Source organism: Plectropomus leopardus, chromosome 19, assembly GCF_026936395.1.
Source record: "Plectropomus leopardus strain MGB_pleo_1.0 chromosome 19, ASM2693639v1, whole genome shotgun sequence".
Lineage (NCBI taxonomy): Eukaryota > Metazoa > Chordata > Actinopteri > Perciformes > Serranidae > Plectropomus > Plectropomus leopardus.
The window spans coordinates 547,075-567,500 of NC_142194.1; the positions used below are offsets into that span (position 1 = coordinate 547,075).

Consider the following 20,426-nt stretch of genomic DNA (forward strand, 5'->3'; position numbering starts at 1 on the left):
CTTGTTCTAACAAAATGTTTTTTATGTTTGTTTAGGCTTTTTTGTTTTAACATGAACATATCTTGTAAAAATGTGAAAAATATTTAAAAATAACAAGAAACTTTTCATACCTTTAACTGATACTGATCAGTCTGTTTTTGGTCTGGTAGTTCTACAAATGTCTCTAAAAATCTGGTTTAATGAATTTTCAGCTAAAGAGAAATTACAAAGATAGAAAACGTTTTGTATCGACAGATTTCACCTCCTCAGAGGTTAAAAACTGACTGAGAGCAGGAGGCCAGATCTGCAGAGCTTTCTGTTTCTCCTCTCTCTAAAAAACAACAACAACAACGTCTCACCGCCGTCCTCTTCTCACAGCGAGCCTGAAAATAAAAGCCTTTGCTCTCAGGATGAACTCAGGAGCTATTATTTCCTTTATAGTTGGACCTGAGAGTCATTAAGAGTCTTTGACTGAGGAATTCCATTTCCTGTTTGCTCTTCAGCCTCTCAGTCGAGCCTCTAATGACAGATTGATTTTCTGCGGCGCGACGAGCCGTCAGAGAGACGGTCAGTTATCGTCTCTGTTTGCACAGCAGAGGATCAGCCGACTAAAGGACGGAGAGTCAACACTCTGCAGCTGCAGATGCTGATTTATTTTGTTTTGATTTCATTTCTTAGTGTCCTCTTACAGTCCTCGTCTCTGTCTGTCCCTGTCTCTCTGAGCTGCTGTGCACGCTGTCATCTAATAGCACCCAGTGAAAATACAAAAATACATAAAGTCCTGCACTGAAAATGTTACTTAAGCAGAAGCAAGTACACGTATTCAGGATAAAAACCACCTTAGATATTAAAAGTAAAAGTACCCAAAGCAGAAAATTCTAAATAAAAAATGAACAACAACAAAACAAAACAAAACAAAACACCCAAAACTGTAAAAACAAACAGGAAACACCTCTGAAATATTTCAAAATTATTGAAACAAGATAATAAAAACAGAGTAACTCAAAACAATCGAATAATAAAACACACACCCCACAAACATCAAAATGATTTAAAAGCAATAGAAAACCCACCCAAAACTAAAAATGATTTAAAAAAGGCGTTAATAAAAACACCGAAACTCAAAGAAAGAAATTAACATAATTAAAATTTGTTCATTAGTATAGTTGTTGTTCATTTTCTATCAATCGACTGATTGACTAATTAACTAATCGCTGCAGCTGTACCGAAAAAAAACTGTTTGGTCATTTAATTTATGACAAAACATATTTTATAAAGTCTTTGTATTTTTCTTAATTCAAAAATGGCAATCTGTAAAGTAACTAAAGCCGTCAGATAAATGCAGCGATATGAAGTATTTCCCGCTGAGATGTAGTGGAGTAAAAGTACACAGTGGCATGAAAAGGAAATACTCAAGTAAAGTACAGTACCTCAAATTCTCACAGAATGTGAGTACATGTACTCAATCAGATACATTTCACAGAGGAGCGTGCACGTTCCTGCTCCACAGAGGAGCGTGCACGTTCCTGCTCCACAGAGGAGCGTGCACGTTCCTGCTCCACAGAGGAGCGTGCACGTTCCTGCTCCACAGAGGAGCGTGCACGTTCCTGCTCCACAGAGGAGCGTGCACGTTCCTGCTCCACAGAGGAGCGTGCACGTTCCTGCTCCACAGAGGAGCGTGCACGTTCCTGCTCCACAGAGGAGCATGCACGCTCCTCAGATGGTCGCAGAGTGAGTCAGTGGAGGAGAATCCTGCTGCTAAAAGTGGAAACACACACACACACACACACACACACACACACACACACACACACACACACACACAGTGTATAAACAGCAGTATGTTGCCATGGAAACATGTCGTTCCTCTTCGTGTCCTCTTTGTCTCGTGAGGAGCTGCACGCTCAGATGTGTCGGATCTGTCTCACGGTTGACCTGTGACCTCTGAGATCACCGTCGCCACCCAGTCAGCTGACAGGCCGTCAGTCGATTAAGACACGGCAGATTCTGCCTCAGACTGTCGTCATGGCAACCGCTGATCACAGGTTAATTCAGCGTTTCAGAGAAACTGTTTGAGTGATGAAGGTCTGAGTGAAGGAATGAAACAGCTCCTCCGTCTGCGTCAGTGATTACACGTGAGCGAGGAGACAGCGCACGTGAAGCGCTGCAGCACCGAGGTTATTTATATGTGTGTGTGTGTGTGTGTGTGTGTGTGTGTGTGTGTGTGTGTGTGTGTGTGTGTGAGTGTGAGTGAGACAGTATTTGCTCCAGTTTCTCAGTCACAGATGAGCTCATCCAGTATTCGGAGCGTCAGTGAGTCGGGACTGAATCAGAGTTTGTGATGGACTCATGTCGCTCGTCCTTCAGTGTGTTCAAGGATTTAAAGTGAATGTACCTTAATTTACTTAATCAGCCTTCCATGTTTCCTTCAAAAACACCCCCAAAATTTAAAAAATAAAAAGAAATACGAAAAACATTTAAGACAAAAAAATCAAATCTTTTCCTTTTAAAAATCACTAAGAAATTAAAATAAAAAATTGCCAAACATTGTAAAGAAAAAAAAACATTATGTGTTTCTCTAAAAAAATACCAAAGATGTTTCAAGATAAAAAAAATTCAAGAAAAGAAGAAATACCCAAACATGTTTGAAAATAAGAGTTGCCCCAATTATTATTGTCTTAAAAATATTTAAATAAACAAGAAAATCACCCAAAAATTTTAAGAAAAAAAAGTTTTCCCTAAAAATCACTTCTTTTTTTTTTGACTTCAGACGAGCGATATGGAGCCTCCTTTTTGATTCATAAAAAAAGTGCTGATCATTATTTGATTCAACTATGTGGGAAATGAGTGTGACACCTTTTCCCCGTGAACCTCTGGCCTTTTTTTGTGGACTATAAAACTTCACCCGACTGTCCAGCGGCATCGGGGAGGAAATAATGACTGAATTCTCATTTTTGGGTGAACTATCTACTATACCCTTTAAACTCCGTCAGACGTGTCAGTGCTGCGAGCTCCTGCGACCCAGTTCAGACTCGTTACGTAAGAAACCAATTAGCCGTGTGAGCAGCGGAGATGAAACGAGTCACATCTCGTCTTCATACATTCAGTCTGTTTGTTGTTTCACATGACGGAAGCCTCATGTAACATTTAACGGCTCCGCGCCGCCGAACCACATCAGCACGCTCACGTAACGCTGCCGCCACGTGCTCCTCACGTGTTCCTCACATGTTTATTACATGTTCCTCACATGTTTATTACATGTTCTTCACATGTTCCTCACATGTTCCTCACATGTTTATTACATGTTCCTCACATGTTCCTCACATGTTTATAACATGTTCCTCACACGATCCTTCACATGTTTATTACATGTTCATTACATGTTCCTCACATGATCCTTCACATGTTCCTCACATGTTTATAACATGTTCCTCACATGTTCATTCCAGGTTTCTCACATGATCCTTCACATGTTCCTCACATGTTTATTACATGTTCCTCACACGATCCTTCACGTTTATTACATGTTCCTCACATTACTCACATGTTTATTACATGTTCCTCACATGTTTATAACATGTTCCTCACACGATCCTTCACATGTTTATTACATGTTCCTCACATGTTCATTACATGTTTCTCACATGATCCTTCACGTTCCTCACATGTTTATTACATGTTCCTCACACGATCCTTCACGTTTATTACATGTTCCTCACGTTACTCACATGTTTATTACATGTTCCTCACATGTTTATAACATGTTCCTCACACGATCCTTCACATTTTTATTACATGTTCCTCACATGTTCATTACATGTTTCTCAGATGATTCTTCAAATGTTCCTCACATGTTTATTACATGTTCCTCACACGATCCTTCACGTTTATTACATGTTCCTCACGTTACTCACATGTTTATTACATGTTCCTCACATGTTTATAACATGTTCCTCACACGATCCTTCACGTTTATTACATGTTCCTCACATGTTCATTACATGTTTCTCACATGCTCCTTCACATGTTCCTCACATGTTTATAACATGTTCCTCACATGTTCGTCAAATGTGCAGGTTGTCCTAAATTCAGCAGCTATTTCCTGCTGAAATCTCCTCTGAAACACGATGTTCCAGACCATAATTCACATTCACATAAGCTGAACGGAGGCTGCCTGATATACTCAAGCTGTCTCCATGGCAACCGTGGGGGGGGGGGGGCTGGCTGCGATCATGATGAATAATCACGTCAGGCACACACACGACAGAGAGGAGACGCTGCAGTCGGTCAGAGTTGATTCAAACGTTCAGAGAAAAGCCTCCAGACGTGACGCTGAGATTCAGACTGAAAAACATCTGCTGAACTCCACCGTGTTCAGTATTTTCCTTATAAATGTCTAAAAACGTTAAAAAAGGTTTTCTTTAAAATCACCAAAAAAATGTTAAGGAACATATATTGCCAACATATTTTTAAAAAGAAGAGAAAAAAACACTATAATGTCGCCTTTAAAAAAACATTTTAGAAGAAAAAAGAACATCAAAAAATCTGACAGAATAAGCCAAAATGTATTAAAAAAAAGCAAAAAATTTTAAAAGAAAAAAATAACAGAAAAAAACACGCCAGTATTTACTTTTAAATCCCCGGCAAAAAAATTGCCAAAATATTTCAAACATAAGAAGAAAAAAGCAAAATTTTTACAGAGCAAAACACAACACTACGTCTCCTTTAAAAAAAACGCCCAAACAATTTAGAAGAAAAAAGAACAACAAAAATTTTGACAGAAAAAAAGCCAAAATATATTTGTTTAAAAAATGAGCAAGAAGTTCATAAAAAGAAAAATACCTGAAAATTATCAAAAAAGGGGGAAATGTTAAAAAACACCCCAGTAGTAAATATAAATATCTTAATACTAATACTAAAACTTCAAAATAAATAGCAACATAACACATTTAAAATATTTTCATTTTTTGTCTCGTTTTTTGTGTGTATGTGTGTGTGTGTGTGTGTGTGTGTGTGTGTGTGTTATGTAACCGCATGGCATCTGTGACGTGATGTCGCATCTGAGCGTGTGCAGTGAACGCCGCTGGGGAGACACGGAGAAGAGATTCATTCTGCTCCAGTGACCACACACACACACGCACACACACAAATAAACACAAACACGCGCACACGCACGAACACACACACACACACACACACAAATAAACACAAACACACGCGCACACACACACACACACACACACACAAATAAACACAAACACACACACAAATAAACACACACACACACACAAATAAACACAAACACACACAAATAAACACAAACACACGCACACACACACACACACACAAATAAACACAAACACACACACACAAATAAACACACACACACACACACAAATAAACACAAACACACACAAATAAACACAAACACACGCACACACACACACACACACAAATAAACACAAACACACACACAAATAAACACAAACACACGCACACACACACACACACACACACACACACACACACACACACACAAATAAACACAAACACAAATAAACACACACACATACACACACACACACACACACACACGCACACACACAGGAAGAGAAGCAGATAAGGAACCTGTTTGTCGTTTCTGACAGGTGTCAGACAGACAGCTCCATGAGGAGAGGAGGAGGAGGAGGTCAGAGGTGAAGGAGGAGGTGAATGAGGAGATGAAGGAGGAGGTGATCAGATGGAGAGATGAGTGTTGATGCTCCTCAGTGTGTATTTCTCTGCTCAGATGATTTTCTCTCGGAGGTTCACTCAGGTAAAGCTCGTACCGTCTGTGTGTGATCAGATGTTTCTACGCACACACACACACACACACACACACACACACACACACACACACACACACAGTAACATTTACATGGAGGCTGGTTGTGTTTTCGCGCCTCGCTGCTCTCAGTGAAGCAGCACGTGAGCTCCTCGGAGCAGAATAATCTTGGGCTCTGAAAATGTCTCGTCTTTGTTCTCTGAATATTCAGATCTGAAGCGTTCACACGTGTCTCTGATGAGGCGATAATAAAGAACTGCAGATTATTTCTCAGCTTGAAGCTTTCGTGAAGTGTATCTGCTAAAAAAGTCTCGTACGTACAAATCTAAAATATCTGTGGTTTGCAGAAAACGCACCATACCATCACTGACTCTGGTGTTTGGGGTGTTCGTTCGTGTGCTCCAGAGGAAAGTAACTCTCAAAATGAGATCTGGTCTTTGCTCATCACTGAGCTCAGTTTGACATCAGTGTGAGATTTTCACCATTTTGTCCTGCTGTCTCAGCCCGATCTGGATTCAACATCTTAAAATGTCCTCTCTAATCAAAGTGTCCTGAAGCCCCGACGTGCTAACTTGTTTTGAAAAACGTCACTGGAGCCATGTTTTTAGCCCTGTTGCAGCCTGTAGCTCCGACTGTTTGAGCTGCGTCAGAAGCCTGCTCGGGCAACAAGAGCTCGCGGTATATTTGTGGCTTCAAAAACGCTGAGAATGCATCACTATTTTATGATTTTGGAATGAGAACGAGCTACTTTATTTCTGCTGTAAAGTTTTAACGCGAAGGTTTGGACTCTTGGAGCCAGCCTCTACTGGACTTTAGAGGAACCGCAGCCCGTTCCAGAGTCAGCATCTTCAAATGCTGTTTTTCTCGCACTGCACTCATCTTTTTTCATCTGAACTTTGTGTATTTGATCTTTTCTCAGAGTTATTTCACTTCTGAGAAGCCTACGAGCACAGCTAAAGAACTCCTGCTGATTTATTCTTCTGCTGGTTTTGGGGTTTCAGGAGAAACAGATCAGAGTTCAGTTAATCTCTGAATAAGAAGTAATTTATTTCTGAGGAGACTTTTGTCTGAGCTCAGCGGAGGAGCTGTGGTGTGTTGTGATGGAGTCAGTGGGAGGCGTGTTCCTGCACACCGCCGACCTTTAACACACACACACACACGCAGCCCGCGGAGTCGCCACACACACCTTCACCATGTTTACATCGACACAGAGAGCAGCTCCTCGTGCACAGATTGACATGTTTCTACAGGAGCCCAGAAGGGACAAGCCATCATTTCATCTTTTCATCATTTCATCTTTTCATCATTTCATCTTTTCATCATTTCATCTTTTCATCATTTCATGTCTGTGAAAAACAGCTGCTGTTCACACAAAAAAACAGAAACTAGCTGATGAAGAAAAGATCATGCAAGAGATGAAAAAAAGAGTCCGCTGCCTGCACTCCCAAAAATATTTGACTGAATCATCACTCAGGTGATGTTTGAGCTTCACAGTTTTCATCACAGCGCTGCGTTTCCCAGCAGTCACAGTAAAAAAGTGAGCGCCTTCTGTGACAGGAAACACAGTCATGTCTGGATTAAAAACAAAAACCAAATAAAATAAACTGAAATGAAATGAAATACCAATATTTATTTAATTTCCCATTTAATTCTCCATTTTATTGATCAATTTATTCATTTTTATATTTATTTGCATATTTATTGATGTATTATTTTCCACTTTGCATATAAATTCATTTTTTTAATTTACTTAACTTAAATATATATTTACACAATAGATAGCTAGATACATTTAAAAATGAATAAATTAATATATATAATGCAAAATAAAATGGGAAATTCAATAAACGGGAATTTATTTGCAAAATGAAAATAAAATACAAAAATAAATAAGCAAATAAATATGAAAATGAATAAATTGATGTTGGTGGTTTTACTAATCGGAGCGTGTCGCAGGTTAAGGTCCTCTCTGCCGTCAGGGACAAGTCGTCCTTTGTCTCTTTGTCTCGCGGTCTGTGAGCATCAGGAGGGCTGAGCAGGATTTTTGGGGGGAAGCAGTTGCCATGGAAACGGCTGATTTTTTAACATTTTTCTGATGCAGCTCGTTGTGTCGGAGCGAGCGACTGCAGAGACGACGTTTGGTCCAATTTATACTCAGAGCTCAGAGGACACATTGGACAGGCATCAGTCTCTGTCCCTCTGTCTTTGTCAGTCTCTCTTTCTGTCCCTCTGTTTCTGTCTGCCTCTGTCTCGCTGTCTCTGTCCCTCTGTTTCTGCCTATCTCTCTGTCCACTTGTCTTTTCCTATGTTTCTGTCTGCCCTTCTGTTTCGATCTTTCTATCCCTCTGTCTGACTCTGTCTCTGTCTCTATCTGTCCCTGTGTGTCTGTCCCTCTGGCTCTGCCTGTCCCTGTCTGTCTGTTGCTCTGTCTGTCTGTCCCTCTGGGTGTCCATCCCTCTGTCTCTGCCTGTCCATGCAGTAGATGGATCTTTAGTCTCATGTGTTGAGTTGGTCTCAGTCTCTCTAACTGTCCTCTTCCTGTCTGTCCCTCCTGACATCATCGTCCCCTCCTCCTCCTGTTGTTGTTTTCTGTAACTGATGAGTTGTCCTGTCCTCACCCCGTCCTCCTCGTCCCTTTCTGTCTCTGAGTGTTGGACAGAAACCTGCAGTCAGCAGTCGTGTTTCAGAGGACTCAGATTTATTTGACCAGCGCAGCGTTTTTTTTTTTAGCAGCGACTCGCTGAGTGGAGACACTTTGTCTCTGTCTCCGTTTGTCTCACAGACGTCGAGTGAATTCGTCCATTAACCCTTTTTAACCCGAGGATGCATCATTTCTCTCAAAAACAAGAAGGCGACAAGCTACTTAATAGGAAATGGCCCCAAAAATTAGTAATTAGAAATTAGTGAAAAGGTGAAAAAAAATAACCTGAAAAAATATTTTTTTTAAAAAAAGAAAAAACAAACAAACAAAAAAGACTTTAAAAAAATGCCAAAAAAAAATCTAAAACCTGATTATAAGAATGATATTTTTCTGGGTATTCTTTTTGTTTTCAAAACAAATGAAACTATTTTCTCAGATTGAAATGTTCATGAAAAGTCTCATCGTCAGCGATCATTATTTATATCTTCATGTCTTCTGGTTTATTATTTTAATGTCATTTTGATGCCACTTTTTAAAAATCAAACAAAAAATGAGATCACGTTTAACATGATCTGATCATCTTCTCTGCTTTCCCGTTAAATTCTGCATCTATTTTAAATTACTCGACTTTTCGAGCCCTGCGTGGTTAAACACAGTCCATTAAAACTCAAACTGTGCAAACTGAAGCTGAGAATATAAAATACACCTGATGGAAACATGTCGATTAAAAAAATAAGTGATATATATAACCCTCTAAGTCTGATATATATGTATATATATATATATATATATATATATATATATATATATATATACTGACGTGAATGCATCACTTCCTGTTTTCCTGTGCAGAAAGTCGCTGCTGGCACCAAATAATCGATATTCTGTGAAATCCAGAGCGCTGTCTGTGGTGCTGAGATCTGCGATCTTGGGGGCCCTTTATCGGCCACAGGGGCCCTCAGCGGCCCCTCCATGTGTCTCCCTAGGGTCATTAGTGTAAAAATGTGTGTGTTCAGCTAACAGACGGATTGCATGCTATCTTCTTTACGGCTCGATGTGGAGTGAAACGCTCGTTCTGTTTCTCGGCTGATCGCGTCTTGTTGCTGGTGTGAGGTTGCCAGGCAACCAGCGGAGGCTAAGCTAAGCTAACTGTTTGTCCCATATTTAGCATCGATGGAAACATCGATCTCCTCACAGAACTGCAGCTTTCTCACTCCAAACTCTGTGTGTGTGTGTGCATGTGTGTGTGTGTGCATGTGTGTGTGTGTGTGTGTGTGTGTGTGTGTGTGTGTGTGTGTGTGTGTGTGTGTGTGTGTGTGTGTGTGTGTGCATGTGTGTGTGTGTGTGTGTGTGTGTGTGTGTGTGCTTATGTATGTGCGTGTGAGTGTGTGTGTGTGTGTGTGTGTGCATGTGTGAGTGTGTGTGTGTGTGTGTGTGTGTGTGTGTGTGTGTGTGTGTGTGAGTGTGTGTGTGTGTCTGAGGAGGTCCTCCTGAGGGAGATGCTGCTGAGCACACAGCCTGCAGACTCCTCTCCTCCTCCTCCTCCTCTCTTCCTCCTCCTCCTCTCCTCCTCCTCTCCTCTTCTTCCTCCTCCTCCTCCTCTCCTCTTCTTCCTCCTCCTCCTCCTCTCCTCTTCTTCCTCCTCCTCCTCCTCATCCTCGCTCCCTTTTCATCCATCAGTCATCTCTTCCTCGGAGGCTAGAAAGATTCCCACCTCTGAGGAGGTGCTGGTGTGGAGGAGGAGAAGGAGAGGAGGAGCAGCTCCTCCTCCTTGTGCGAGGATTCAGGCGGAGCAGATTTGATAAAATCACTGGATTTGTTTCGTGAGTGTTGAATGTTTCCGTAGAAAAGTTCTGTGCAGCTGAAAAGCAGAGATCAGACTCTGCAGGTGCGCCGCGCTTTTTATCAAACAAACCAACCGGAAATGATGACTGGCTGGGGACTACTTTCAGCGGCGGATTAATGCCCGTTTAGTGTTGTGGAGAGTTTGTCTCTTTGTGGTCGCTTAGTGTCTCTTTGGGTCATGTTTGTGTCTTTTTTAATTGTTTTTGCGGTCATTCTGTGTTCATTTTAGGCTCCTGGTAGGTGTGTTGAATAACGGATCCTCGAATATTGTTTGGTATAAAAGCTAAAATAAAGCAGCGCAGATCGAATCATATCCAGTGTGCGAGGGTTGGTGCTTCAGTCACCTCTGCAGACCCGTGAGGCCGATATGTTGAGGGACTGAGGACGATAATGAGACGCTGTTTTGTGGTTCGTCCCTCAGTGTGTCCTTGAGCTGCATCTCCAGCACGATTAGCAAATAAAACGCAGCAGATCTCAGAGTGTCTGTCTGTCTGTCTTTGATTGCCCCCCTGACAAATCAACAGTAATTAAACCCGAGGCTCCTCGGGCAGCGTCTCAGGGCCCCGTCTCAGGGCCCCGTCTCAGGGCCCCGTCACAGGGCCCCGCCGTCCTCCCGCTCTGCTTTTTACGGCTGCTGCTTGGCCGGTTTTATTTAGAGCTAAAATATTCAGCAGAGCGCTCCAGAGGCCCGACAGCGCTGCAGCTTTATTCACTGTTCTCTGTCTTTGTGCCTCTGAAGCCACAGACCTGTCCTCTCTCTGTCCTCTCTCTGTCCTCTCTCTGTCCTCTCTCTGTCCTCTCTCTCTGTCCCTCTCCTCTGTCCACCCTCTGTCCACTCCTCTGTCCTCTCTCTCTGTCCCTCTCTCCTGTCCCTCTCTCTGTCCACCCCTCCTGTCCTCTCTCTGTCCCTCTCTGTCCCTCTCTCTGTCCCTCTCTCTGTCCACCTCTGTCCTCTCTCTCTGTCCTCTCTCTGTCCTCCTCTCTGTCCCTCTCTGTCCACTCTCTGTCCCTCTCCTCTGTCCCCCTCTCTGTCCACCTCTGTCCTCTCTCCGTCTCTCTGTCCACTCTCTGTCCTCTCTCTGTCCTCTCTCTGTCCACTCTCTGTCCTCTCTCTGTCCTCTCTCTGTCCACCCTCTGTCCACTCTCTGTCCTCTCTCTGTCCTCTCTCTGTCCTCTCTCTGCCCTCCCTCTCCCCTCCCTCTCCCCTCTCTCTGCTCTCTCTGTCCTCTCTCTGTCCTCTCTCTGTCCACCCTCTGTCCACCCTCTGTCCACTCTCTGTCCTCTCTCTGTCCTCTCTCTGTCCTCTCTCTGTCCACCCTCTGTCCTCTCTCTGTCCTCTCTCTGTCCTCTCTCTGTCCACTCTCTGTCCTCTCTCTGTCCTCTCTCTGTCCACTCTCTGTCCTCTCTCTGTCCTCTCTCTGTCCACTCTCTGTCCTCTCTCTGTCCTCTCTCTGTCCACTCTCTGTCCACCCTCTGTCCACCCTCTGTCCTCTCTCTGTCCTCTCTCTGTCCACCCTCTGTCCTCTCTCTGTCCTCTCTCTGTCCACCCTCTGTCCACCCTCTGTCCTCTCTCTGTCCTCTCTCTGTCCTCTCTCTGTCCTCTCTCTGTCCACTCTCTGTCCTCTCTCTGTCCTCTCTCTGTCCTCTCTCTCTCCTCTCTCTCCCCTCTCTCTCCCCTCTCTCTCCTCTCTCTGTCCTCTCTCTGTCCACCCTCTGTCCTCTCTCTGTCCTCTCTCTGTCCACCCTCTGTCTACTCTCTGTCCTCTCTCCGTCCAAGCTGTTTCCATGGTAACCGTTACATTTCGGAAGCAGAAGAAAATCACCCACTGCTAAGAAAAAAGCGTCTGAAAGTGAAGCAAGTGTTGTTGTGAACGTGAACGCAGCTCACAGGATCAGCGGGGTGTCAGTGCTGCGTTCAGGTGATGCAGGAAGGTCCAAGTTTTTCAGGAAGTCGTTCTTCTGACTTGTTTGTGTTGGTGAGCTTCCAGGTGATAAAGTGGAAGACGAGCTGACTGTTAAAGTTCAGAGCGTTTAAGAAGAGGCTGACAGCTGTTTCCATTTTCAAAAAATATTTTTAATATTATTTTATTTTATTTTTTATATATTTTTTATATATACAATGTTTGTGACTCTACATGGACAGCAGTTAATATTAATACCACGTTACACTTTACATGTGATCAAAAATGTATATTTAATGTGTGAATTAATAAAAAGTTTCTTCCATGGACTCAAATGTGACTCTATTAAAAGTCACTGAGAGCTACGAGGAACAAAATAACCAAAAATGTCATTTTTACAGTCACTTTGTTGACTCTGTTTTTATGATTTCGGACGTTTCTGCTGCTCTGAAACGTCACGCAAACGTCACAACTATGGTAACATCGAAATTTCCCAATTACCCAATTTCCCACTCGAAATTATGACTTTAGAGGGCCGTTCGCGTGCTCATTACTGGTAAATGCAATATTTGGGAGGAGCAGGTGAAGGCAGCAGGAGGAGCAGCTGTGAGAGACAGAAAGCTGCAGCCTGAGGACACAAACGGGAGGACAGCGTGTAAATATTTGGATTCACTGCATTAATGGTGCATCGGTATTATAGCTGCATCTCACTCTCAACGAAGTCACCAGATTTCTTGTTGCAGATAAATTATGGAGAAAAAATGATGCGTTTAGGACATGAAGGTGTTGATGTGGAGCTGCGGTGATCTGCAGGGTTACCGATCTGTGCTGGAACTTTTATTTTGGTCGCTCTCACGGCCTGAGAGGTTTAAAGAAATATTTTCTCGTCTCTTTTCTGGTCAGACACTTTAGGAACTGGATGCACATATATTTACTGCATATGGGAAATGTATCTCAGGGTTTTGCTGTGTTTATATCACATCTAGCGGAGGTCGTTGTAGCAGAAATGTGTTTCTGAAGCCTTTCTGTTTGTATGTTTCATCTCCCACCCCCATAAATCCTCATTCTGTGAAAACGTGTAAACATTCTGTCTGCGTTACTCGGTGAAGGTGTCAGACCAGCTCATGCATCTGATGCTTCAGGTCCTCCCAAAAGCTGCAGATATTTTCCCTGAGCGACTCGGGTCATCGTGAAGTGTTCGTGTTACATGACGTGTGCAAGAACCGCCGTAAATTTAAACATCTAACATGATCTCTATTTTCACAGTTTTTGGCCGTGATAATGGTTACATTTTGGTAACTTTTTTTTTATTTTGGCAGACCCGCAAGTTTCAAAGGCATGTTTTGTTTGTTTTTGAGGAAAAAACAATAGCAAAACAATTTAAAGGAAAAAAATTGCCAAAAAGTTTTTAAAGAAAAAGAAAATTTTTCCATCACTGAAAAAAATAATTTAATAACAAGAAAACCTATCCTGTGTGTGTGTGTGTGTGTGTGTGTGTGTGTGTGTGTGTGTGTGTGTGTTCCTCTGGTGTCCTGCAGATGGCGCTCCGCTGAGCGAGCTGTCCTGGTCCTCGTCCCTTGCCGTGGTGGCCGTGTCTCTGTCCGGCCTCTTCACCTTCGTCTTCCTCATGCTCGCCTGCCTCTGCTGCAAGAAACGCAGGACCGCCTTCAAGGTGGGCGTCTCTGTCACACACACACGTGCACGTACACACACATGCACACACACACACACACACACACACACACACACACTCACTCTGAGCATCTTTTGTCGACTATTTCTGAGCAGCAGCTGATCTGGGTCACAGCTCGCAGGAAACAGGGCAGACAGGAGAGTGTGTGTGTGTGTGTGTGCGTGTGTGTGTGTGCGCACGTGTGTGTGTGTGTGCATGTGCGTGTGTGTGTGCTGCAGACATGCTGACATGTGTGAGTCTCTGTTGTTCTTCTGTGTTCCTGATGATTCACCTCCAGGTGTAAACGTGTCACCTCGAGGAAAACAAACAAACAAACAAACAAACAAACAAACAAACAAACAAACAAACAAACAAGCAGATTTCTGTGTTAGTCTCACTCAGAGTTGAGCTTCTACAAACGTGCTGGCAGCTTCTCTTCCCTCGTAAAAGTGGATTTTTTTGGATACTTTGAAACGTGCATTATTTCCGTCCACATCACAGCAGACTTCTTCTTCTTCTTCTTCTTCTTCTTCTTCTTCTTCTTCTTCTTCTTCTTCTTCTTCAGTTTTCTGCTGTAAATGACTTTAAAAGTATGTTTTCATTAAATCTCTGAGAGTATTCTGCAGCAGAATGTGAGCTTCTCTCCTTCCTGAATGAATTCATGGCTCCTACAGTGATGTTTGCACCCCCCCACCTCTGTGTCCCCCTCTGTGTCCGTCTCTGTCTTCAGTCTTTGGTCCGTTTCCTCTCTGCTCAGAGGAGCAGCGTCTGTGACATCACTTCCTGTCGTCTCTGTGTGTCAGTGTGCTGCTGACATGCAGCTGATCACAGAGACACAGTGTGTGTGTGTGTGTGTGTGTGTGTGTGTGTGTGTGTGTGTGTGTGTGTGTGTGTGTGTGTGTGTGTGTGTGTGTGTGTGTGTGTGTGTGTGTGTGAGAGTGATGTGTGTGTTTGGTGTCGTTGGCGTGTTGGACCACCCGGCTCGGACCTGTCAGGGTGTGTCTGAGGAGGGGGGAGAAGGGGGGCGAGGGCGTGAGGAAGGTCGTACCCATGAGGCCGCGGTGCATCCGGCCTGAGGGCCCCATCTGGAAGCAGATCCCGGGCAGGAAGGGGGGGGGGGCGTAGAGAAAAGCTCTCTGTGTCTCACAGATAGATGAGACACTTCCTGCGAGCGTCCTCTCAGCTGTCAAAATCCAGAGAAAAATGACCCGGACATGACTGCAGAATAACAACAACAACAACAACAACAACAACAACAACAACAACAACAAACTTTATTTGTATAGCACCTTACGTACAAGAAATGCTCCTTTACAAGGAAAAAATCAAGAGAAAAAATGTGTGCGTGTTTGTGTGTGTTTTGCTGCACTGACATTGATCCTGCACGACGACATTAAAACTCTGTTTTAGTCTTTGTTGTTTAAGGTCAGATTTAAGGGGTTTAACAGTTTTAAGGGTTAAGTTAAGGTTCAGGTTCAGAGGTCACGACTGAGAGGAGCCAGCAGACCGTCCTCACAAGTACAGTGTTCACCGTGTGTGTGTGTGTGTGTGTGTGTGCGTGCGTGTGGGTGTGTGTGTGTGTGTGTGTGTGCGTGCGTGTGGGTGTGTGTGTGGAGAGGGACTGCCCTGCAGATGTTCTTTGGATTTTGGGAGAGAGAGAAAAAAAAGAGGAAGAGAGCGAGTGATGTCACATGTAGAGTATGTGCCCCCCCCTCCCACTCGTATTTTTCGGACTCACATTTTTGTGGAGGCTCAAATTTTCTCCCTCATGAGACGACTGCAGGGTCAGTCAACTGGGAGACACACAGCTCCTCCCTCTTCCTCCTCCTTCCTCCTCCTGCTTTCCGTCCGTCCATCCATCCGTCCCTCTGTCCCTCCGTTTGTCTGTCCCTCACTCAGTCACTCAGTCAGTGCCTCGGTCAGACTCGTCCTCCTCTTCCTCCTCTTCCTCCTCTTCCTCCTCTTCCTCCTCGGTGCACAATGAGACTGTCTCTGCGGAGCGATGAGACCGTCTCCTGCAGCAGCTCGTCCCGTCACCGCCAGCCTCCTGGTGCCCCGCACACTGTGGCCCCCAGGGGCCCCACTGTGTGCAGGGTGCATCATGGGAGTGTGGTTTCTGTGTGTGTTTCGTGTGTGAGAGAGATTCAGAGGCTGAGATGCAGAGACGTCCTCACCTGTGGACTCTGAGGGAAGGTAAGACGCTGCAGCGCTCACTGAGGCTGATGATCCGATTTTTGTTTATTTCTTTTTTTATTTTCGCAGATTTGATTTTTTTTATTATTCCATAAACTGAGTGTAAATCTGCTGATGCATTTTCTCTTTTCAACCTTGAAAACCTTGAATGACGTGAAGCCTTTTACAAGCACTGAGCCTTTTACAAGCACTGAAGCACTGTTCAATTTAACTTTCATACAAAACACGGTTAAAAAGGAACTGAGCAACTTGGACAGAGATGTCCTGCAAACTGTGAGAAATTAGGGAAAGGTGACAAGAAAATGACCTGAATTTAGTTTCTGAAAAGAGAGATTACTAGCTAAAAATAATAAAAATAGAGAAAAACGTCCTATACTGTAATAATAATAATAGTATTAAAATTATTATTGAATTTTATTTTAATATTAACTATTTGAAATGTGAGCAAAAGGCTTATTTCTTTGAAAAAAGTTAATGCAAGAAATTGTTAAAATTTACCCAAATATTTATCAAAAAACAAAAACAAACAAAAAACGGTAAAGTAAAAAAAACAAAACAAAGGAAAATTTCTGTAAACGTGCTTAAAAAAACCCCTGTAAAAATAATTTTTAAAAATATATGTTTTCTGAGTCCTTAAAAATTAGAGGAATTAAAGATTGTTTTTGTCTTTTTGACGTCGGTGTCTTTGGATGTTGGCTGATTCACAGTTTGAGGGCGTCGCCGTGCATGATGGGTAATAATAACGGGCGTTCCCGCTGTTGATTTGTTTTATTCAGATGAATTTTGTTCTTGTTTTGGATTGAATGTTTAATTGTGTGTTTGTGTGTGTGTGTGTGTGAAATCTTGATGAGTATTTGCTTCCTGTTGCTCTTTTCTCAGACAAATTGTTTACTGAAAACATTCTTGCTTCTGTGTTTAATTTTTATGTATTTCTACACGTTAAAATATAAAAATCAAAATGAAAAATCTGATCAGTCTTACTGACGGACGAATCAATAATAACAAAGATCTTTGTTATCTGCAGCCTTTTACTGTGTGTGTGTGTGTGTGTCTGTGTGTCTGTGTGTGTCTGTGTGTGTCTGTGTGTGTGTAGAGTGAAACCACATGTTGAATGGAGGGTGAACGAGGCCGTGTGAAGATTTGGATGTGAAGCCGATAAAGGGAGGGAGGGTGTGTGTGCAGCTGTGTGTGTGTGTGTGTGTGTGTGTGTGCGCGCTCGCATTCTTTTGGGACAGGATGAGGTGACAGATGGAGGTGTGTGTGTGTGTGTGTGTGTGTGTGTGTGTGTGTCGGTGTGCATGTGTGTGTGTGTGTGTGTGTGTGTGTGTGTGTTTGTGTGTGTGTGTGTGTGTGTGTGTGTGTGTGTGTGTGTGTGTGTGTGTTTGTGCATGTGTGTCTGTGTGTGTCTGTCTGTGTGTGTGTGTGTGTGTGTGTGTGTGTGTGTGTGTGTGTGTGTGTGTGTGTGTGTGTGTGTGTGTGTGTGTGTGTGTGTGTGTGTGTGTGTGTGTGTGTGTGTGTGTGTGTGTGTGTGTGTGTGTGTGTGTTGCAGAGGGCTGCAGCAGGTCACATTTTTCCAGTCTTGAGACCTCGCTGCTCTCCAGATCCAAACTGAGAGACTTTTATTCTGACATCCGGTCTGAAGCTGCAGCCAATAACTCCCCTCCCCTCCTCCTCCTCCTCCTCCTCCTCCTCCTCCTCATCCTCCCCTCTTCATCCTCCCCTCTCTGTCCTCCGTTGTGTCCCTGTGGTGGACAGACAGGAGGAGTCTTTCAGCTCCGGCTTCAGTGTTTAACTCGGTTACATCACTGTATGACATTCTATAGATTTTTTTAAAGACTTGATTTATGGATATTTTTCAGTTTATCAGACAATAACGTGAGATATAATCTCAGCGTACAAACATGAAGAGAAACGTCAAGAAACACGGAGGGAAGAACACAAACAAACAAACAAACAAACAAACAAACAAGCCACAAAACAAAACAGAAAGCAACGAAACAAGACGTGTGCATCGTAGTGCATTATAGCAGATATAATATAAATATATACATATCCTATATGTATACATAAAGGATGTGTGTGTGTGTATATACAGTTATATATATATACTGTATATGAGAAATACTTAAGTGATCCCTGGAGGAAATTATGATTAGTTACAGTCATTCTTATTCTGAGCAGAGAGAGTTATAGATATAATAGATTTAAATAAAATATAAATTAAAATAAGGATATAACATAAAAATACAAAATAAAATCTAATAAATGTGCATTAGTAAAAATATAAACGAAATTAGTGTATGAGATAACTGAAATAAAATAAAGATATGAGATCAATATACAAAATAAAACGTGAATTGATAAGAATATAGATATAATATAGATATTAGATAAAAACAATAAATAACAAATGTTTGCATTTAAAAAAAATAAAAAATAAAATAAAGACATGAGTTGAAAATGATAAGTAAAATAAAACGTGTATTTGTAAAAAAAAAATAAAACAAATAAAAAATTAAGACATGAAATAAAGATATCAGCTAAAATAAAATATGTGTATTAATAAAAATATATGCCTGTGTCATGGTGAATTTCAAAATAAATGCCAGAGATGACGATATGGATCATTGTTTTCAATTTGCATCAATACTTTCAGATTGACGATATTTGAATCGATATATTGATCCAGATCAATGAATAAATACTCTGACTGAAACGGATAAAAATCATAGTCTGGTCAGAACTTGCAGAGATTTTTTGGGAGATTTCTCGTCTCTGACGGTGATTTGATTCCTTTTTGTTCTTGTCATCATTTGAAATAAAGAACTGATGTTTTTTCAGAAGACGCTCCCAAAGAGTCCGTCCATCAGTCAAAGACAAGAACGGCGAGGGAGGGACAGGTCTGGTCCACTCGTCTCATCTTCATCTTCACCCTACAGACGAAGACATGTGGAGCTTCTGTCTCTTTATTTTATAGAAGCGTGTTTCTTTTTAGTTTGAAACGAGTCGTCCTGCCGAGATAGAACGAGTCCGAGTCTCTGGCAGAGAACGAGTCCGAGTCTCTGGCAGAGAACGAGTCCGAGTCTCTGGCAGAGCAGCTGAGCTCTGAGAGCCTCTGAGGATCAGCAGCTCTGTAATCTTTGTGTAAATCGCTCCGGCTTTGTTTACGCTCTGAGGGACACTTTATCTCTGCTGCTGCTCCAACATCACCAACACTCCCCGTCTCTGACATACACAACATCTTCATATACATCTGCATATACATCTACATCTGCATCTACATCTGCATCTGCATATACATATACATCTACATCTACATATACATCTACATCTGCATCTGCATATACATCTACATCTACATATACATCTGCATCTGCATATACATCTACATCTACATATACATATACATCTACATCTACATATACATCTGCATCTGCATATACATCTACATCTACATATACATATACATCTGCATCTGCATATACATCTACATCTACATATACATCTACATCTGCATCTACATCTGCATCTGCATATACATCTACATATACATCTACATCTGCATCTGCATATACATCTACATCTACATATACATCTACATCTGCATATACATCTACATCTGCATATACATCTACATCTGCATCTGCATCTGCATATACATCTACATATACATCTACATCTGCATCTGCATATACATCTGCATATACATCTACATCTGCATATACATCTGCATCTACATCTGCATATACATCTACATATACATCTACATCTGCATATACATCTACATCTGCATATACATATACATCTACATCTGCATCTGCATATACATCTACATATACATCTACATCTGCATCTGCATATACATCTACATCTACATATACGTCTACATATACATCTACATCTGCATCTGCATATACATCTACATCTACATATACATCTGCATATACATCTACATATACATCTACATCTGCATCTGCATATACATCTACATATACATCTACATCTGCATCTGCATATACATCTACATATACATCTACATCTGCATCTGCATATACATCTACATCTACATATACGTCTACATATACATCTACATCTGCATGTGCATCTACATCTGCATATACATCTACATCTGCATATACATCTACATCTGCATATACATCTACATCTACATCTACATCTGCATATACATCTACATCTACATATACATCTGCATCTGCATATACATATACATCTACATCTACATCTACATATACATCTACATCTGCATCTGCATATACATCTACATCTACATCTACATCTACATCTACATCTGCATCTGCATATACATCTACATATACATATACATCTACATCTGCATCTGCATATACATCT

General features: G+C 42.0%; 1 protein-coding gene across 3 annotated transcripts in view; it reads left to right on the top strand.

Annotated features, from left to right (window-relative positions):
- The window catches only part of lmtkb (lemur tail kinase 1 b), a 56,118-nt gene that overhangs the window by 8,743 nt on the left and 26,949 nt on the right, over nt 1–20,426 (top strand). For 2 of the 3 annotated variants that reach the window (XM_088069991.1, XM_088069990.1), the window contains one exon: nt 13,729–13,862. In XM_088069991.1, coding sequence (XP_087926117.1) covers nt 13,818–13,862 — 45 coding nt within the window. In that variant the 5' untranslated portion in view covers nt 13,729–13,817. Of the gene's footprint in view, nt 1–13,728; nt 13,863–15,651; nt 16,056–20,426 lie in introns of those variants that run through there. The other variant, XM_088069992.1, reaches the window with a different exon arrangement.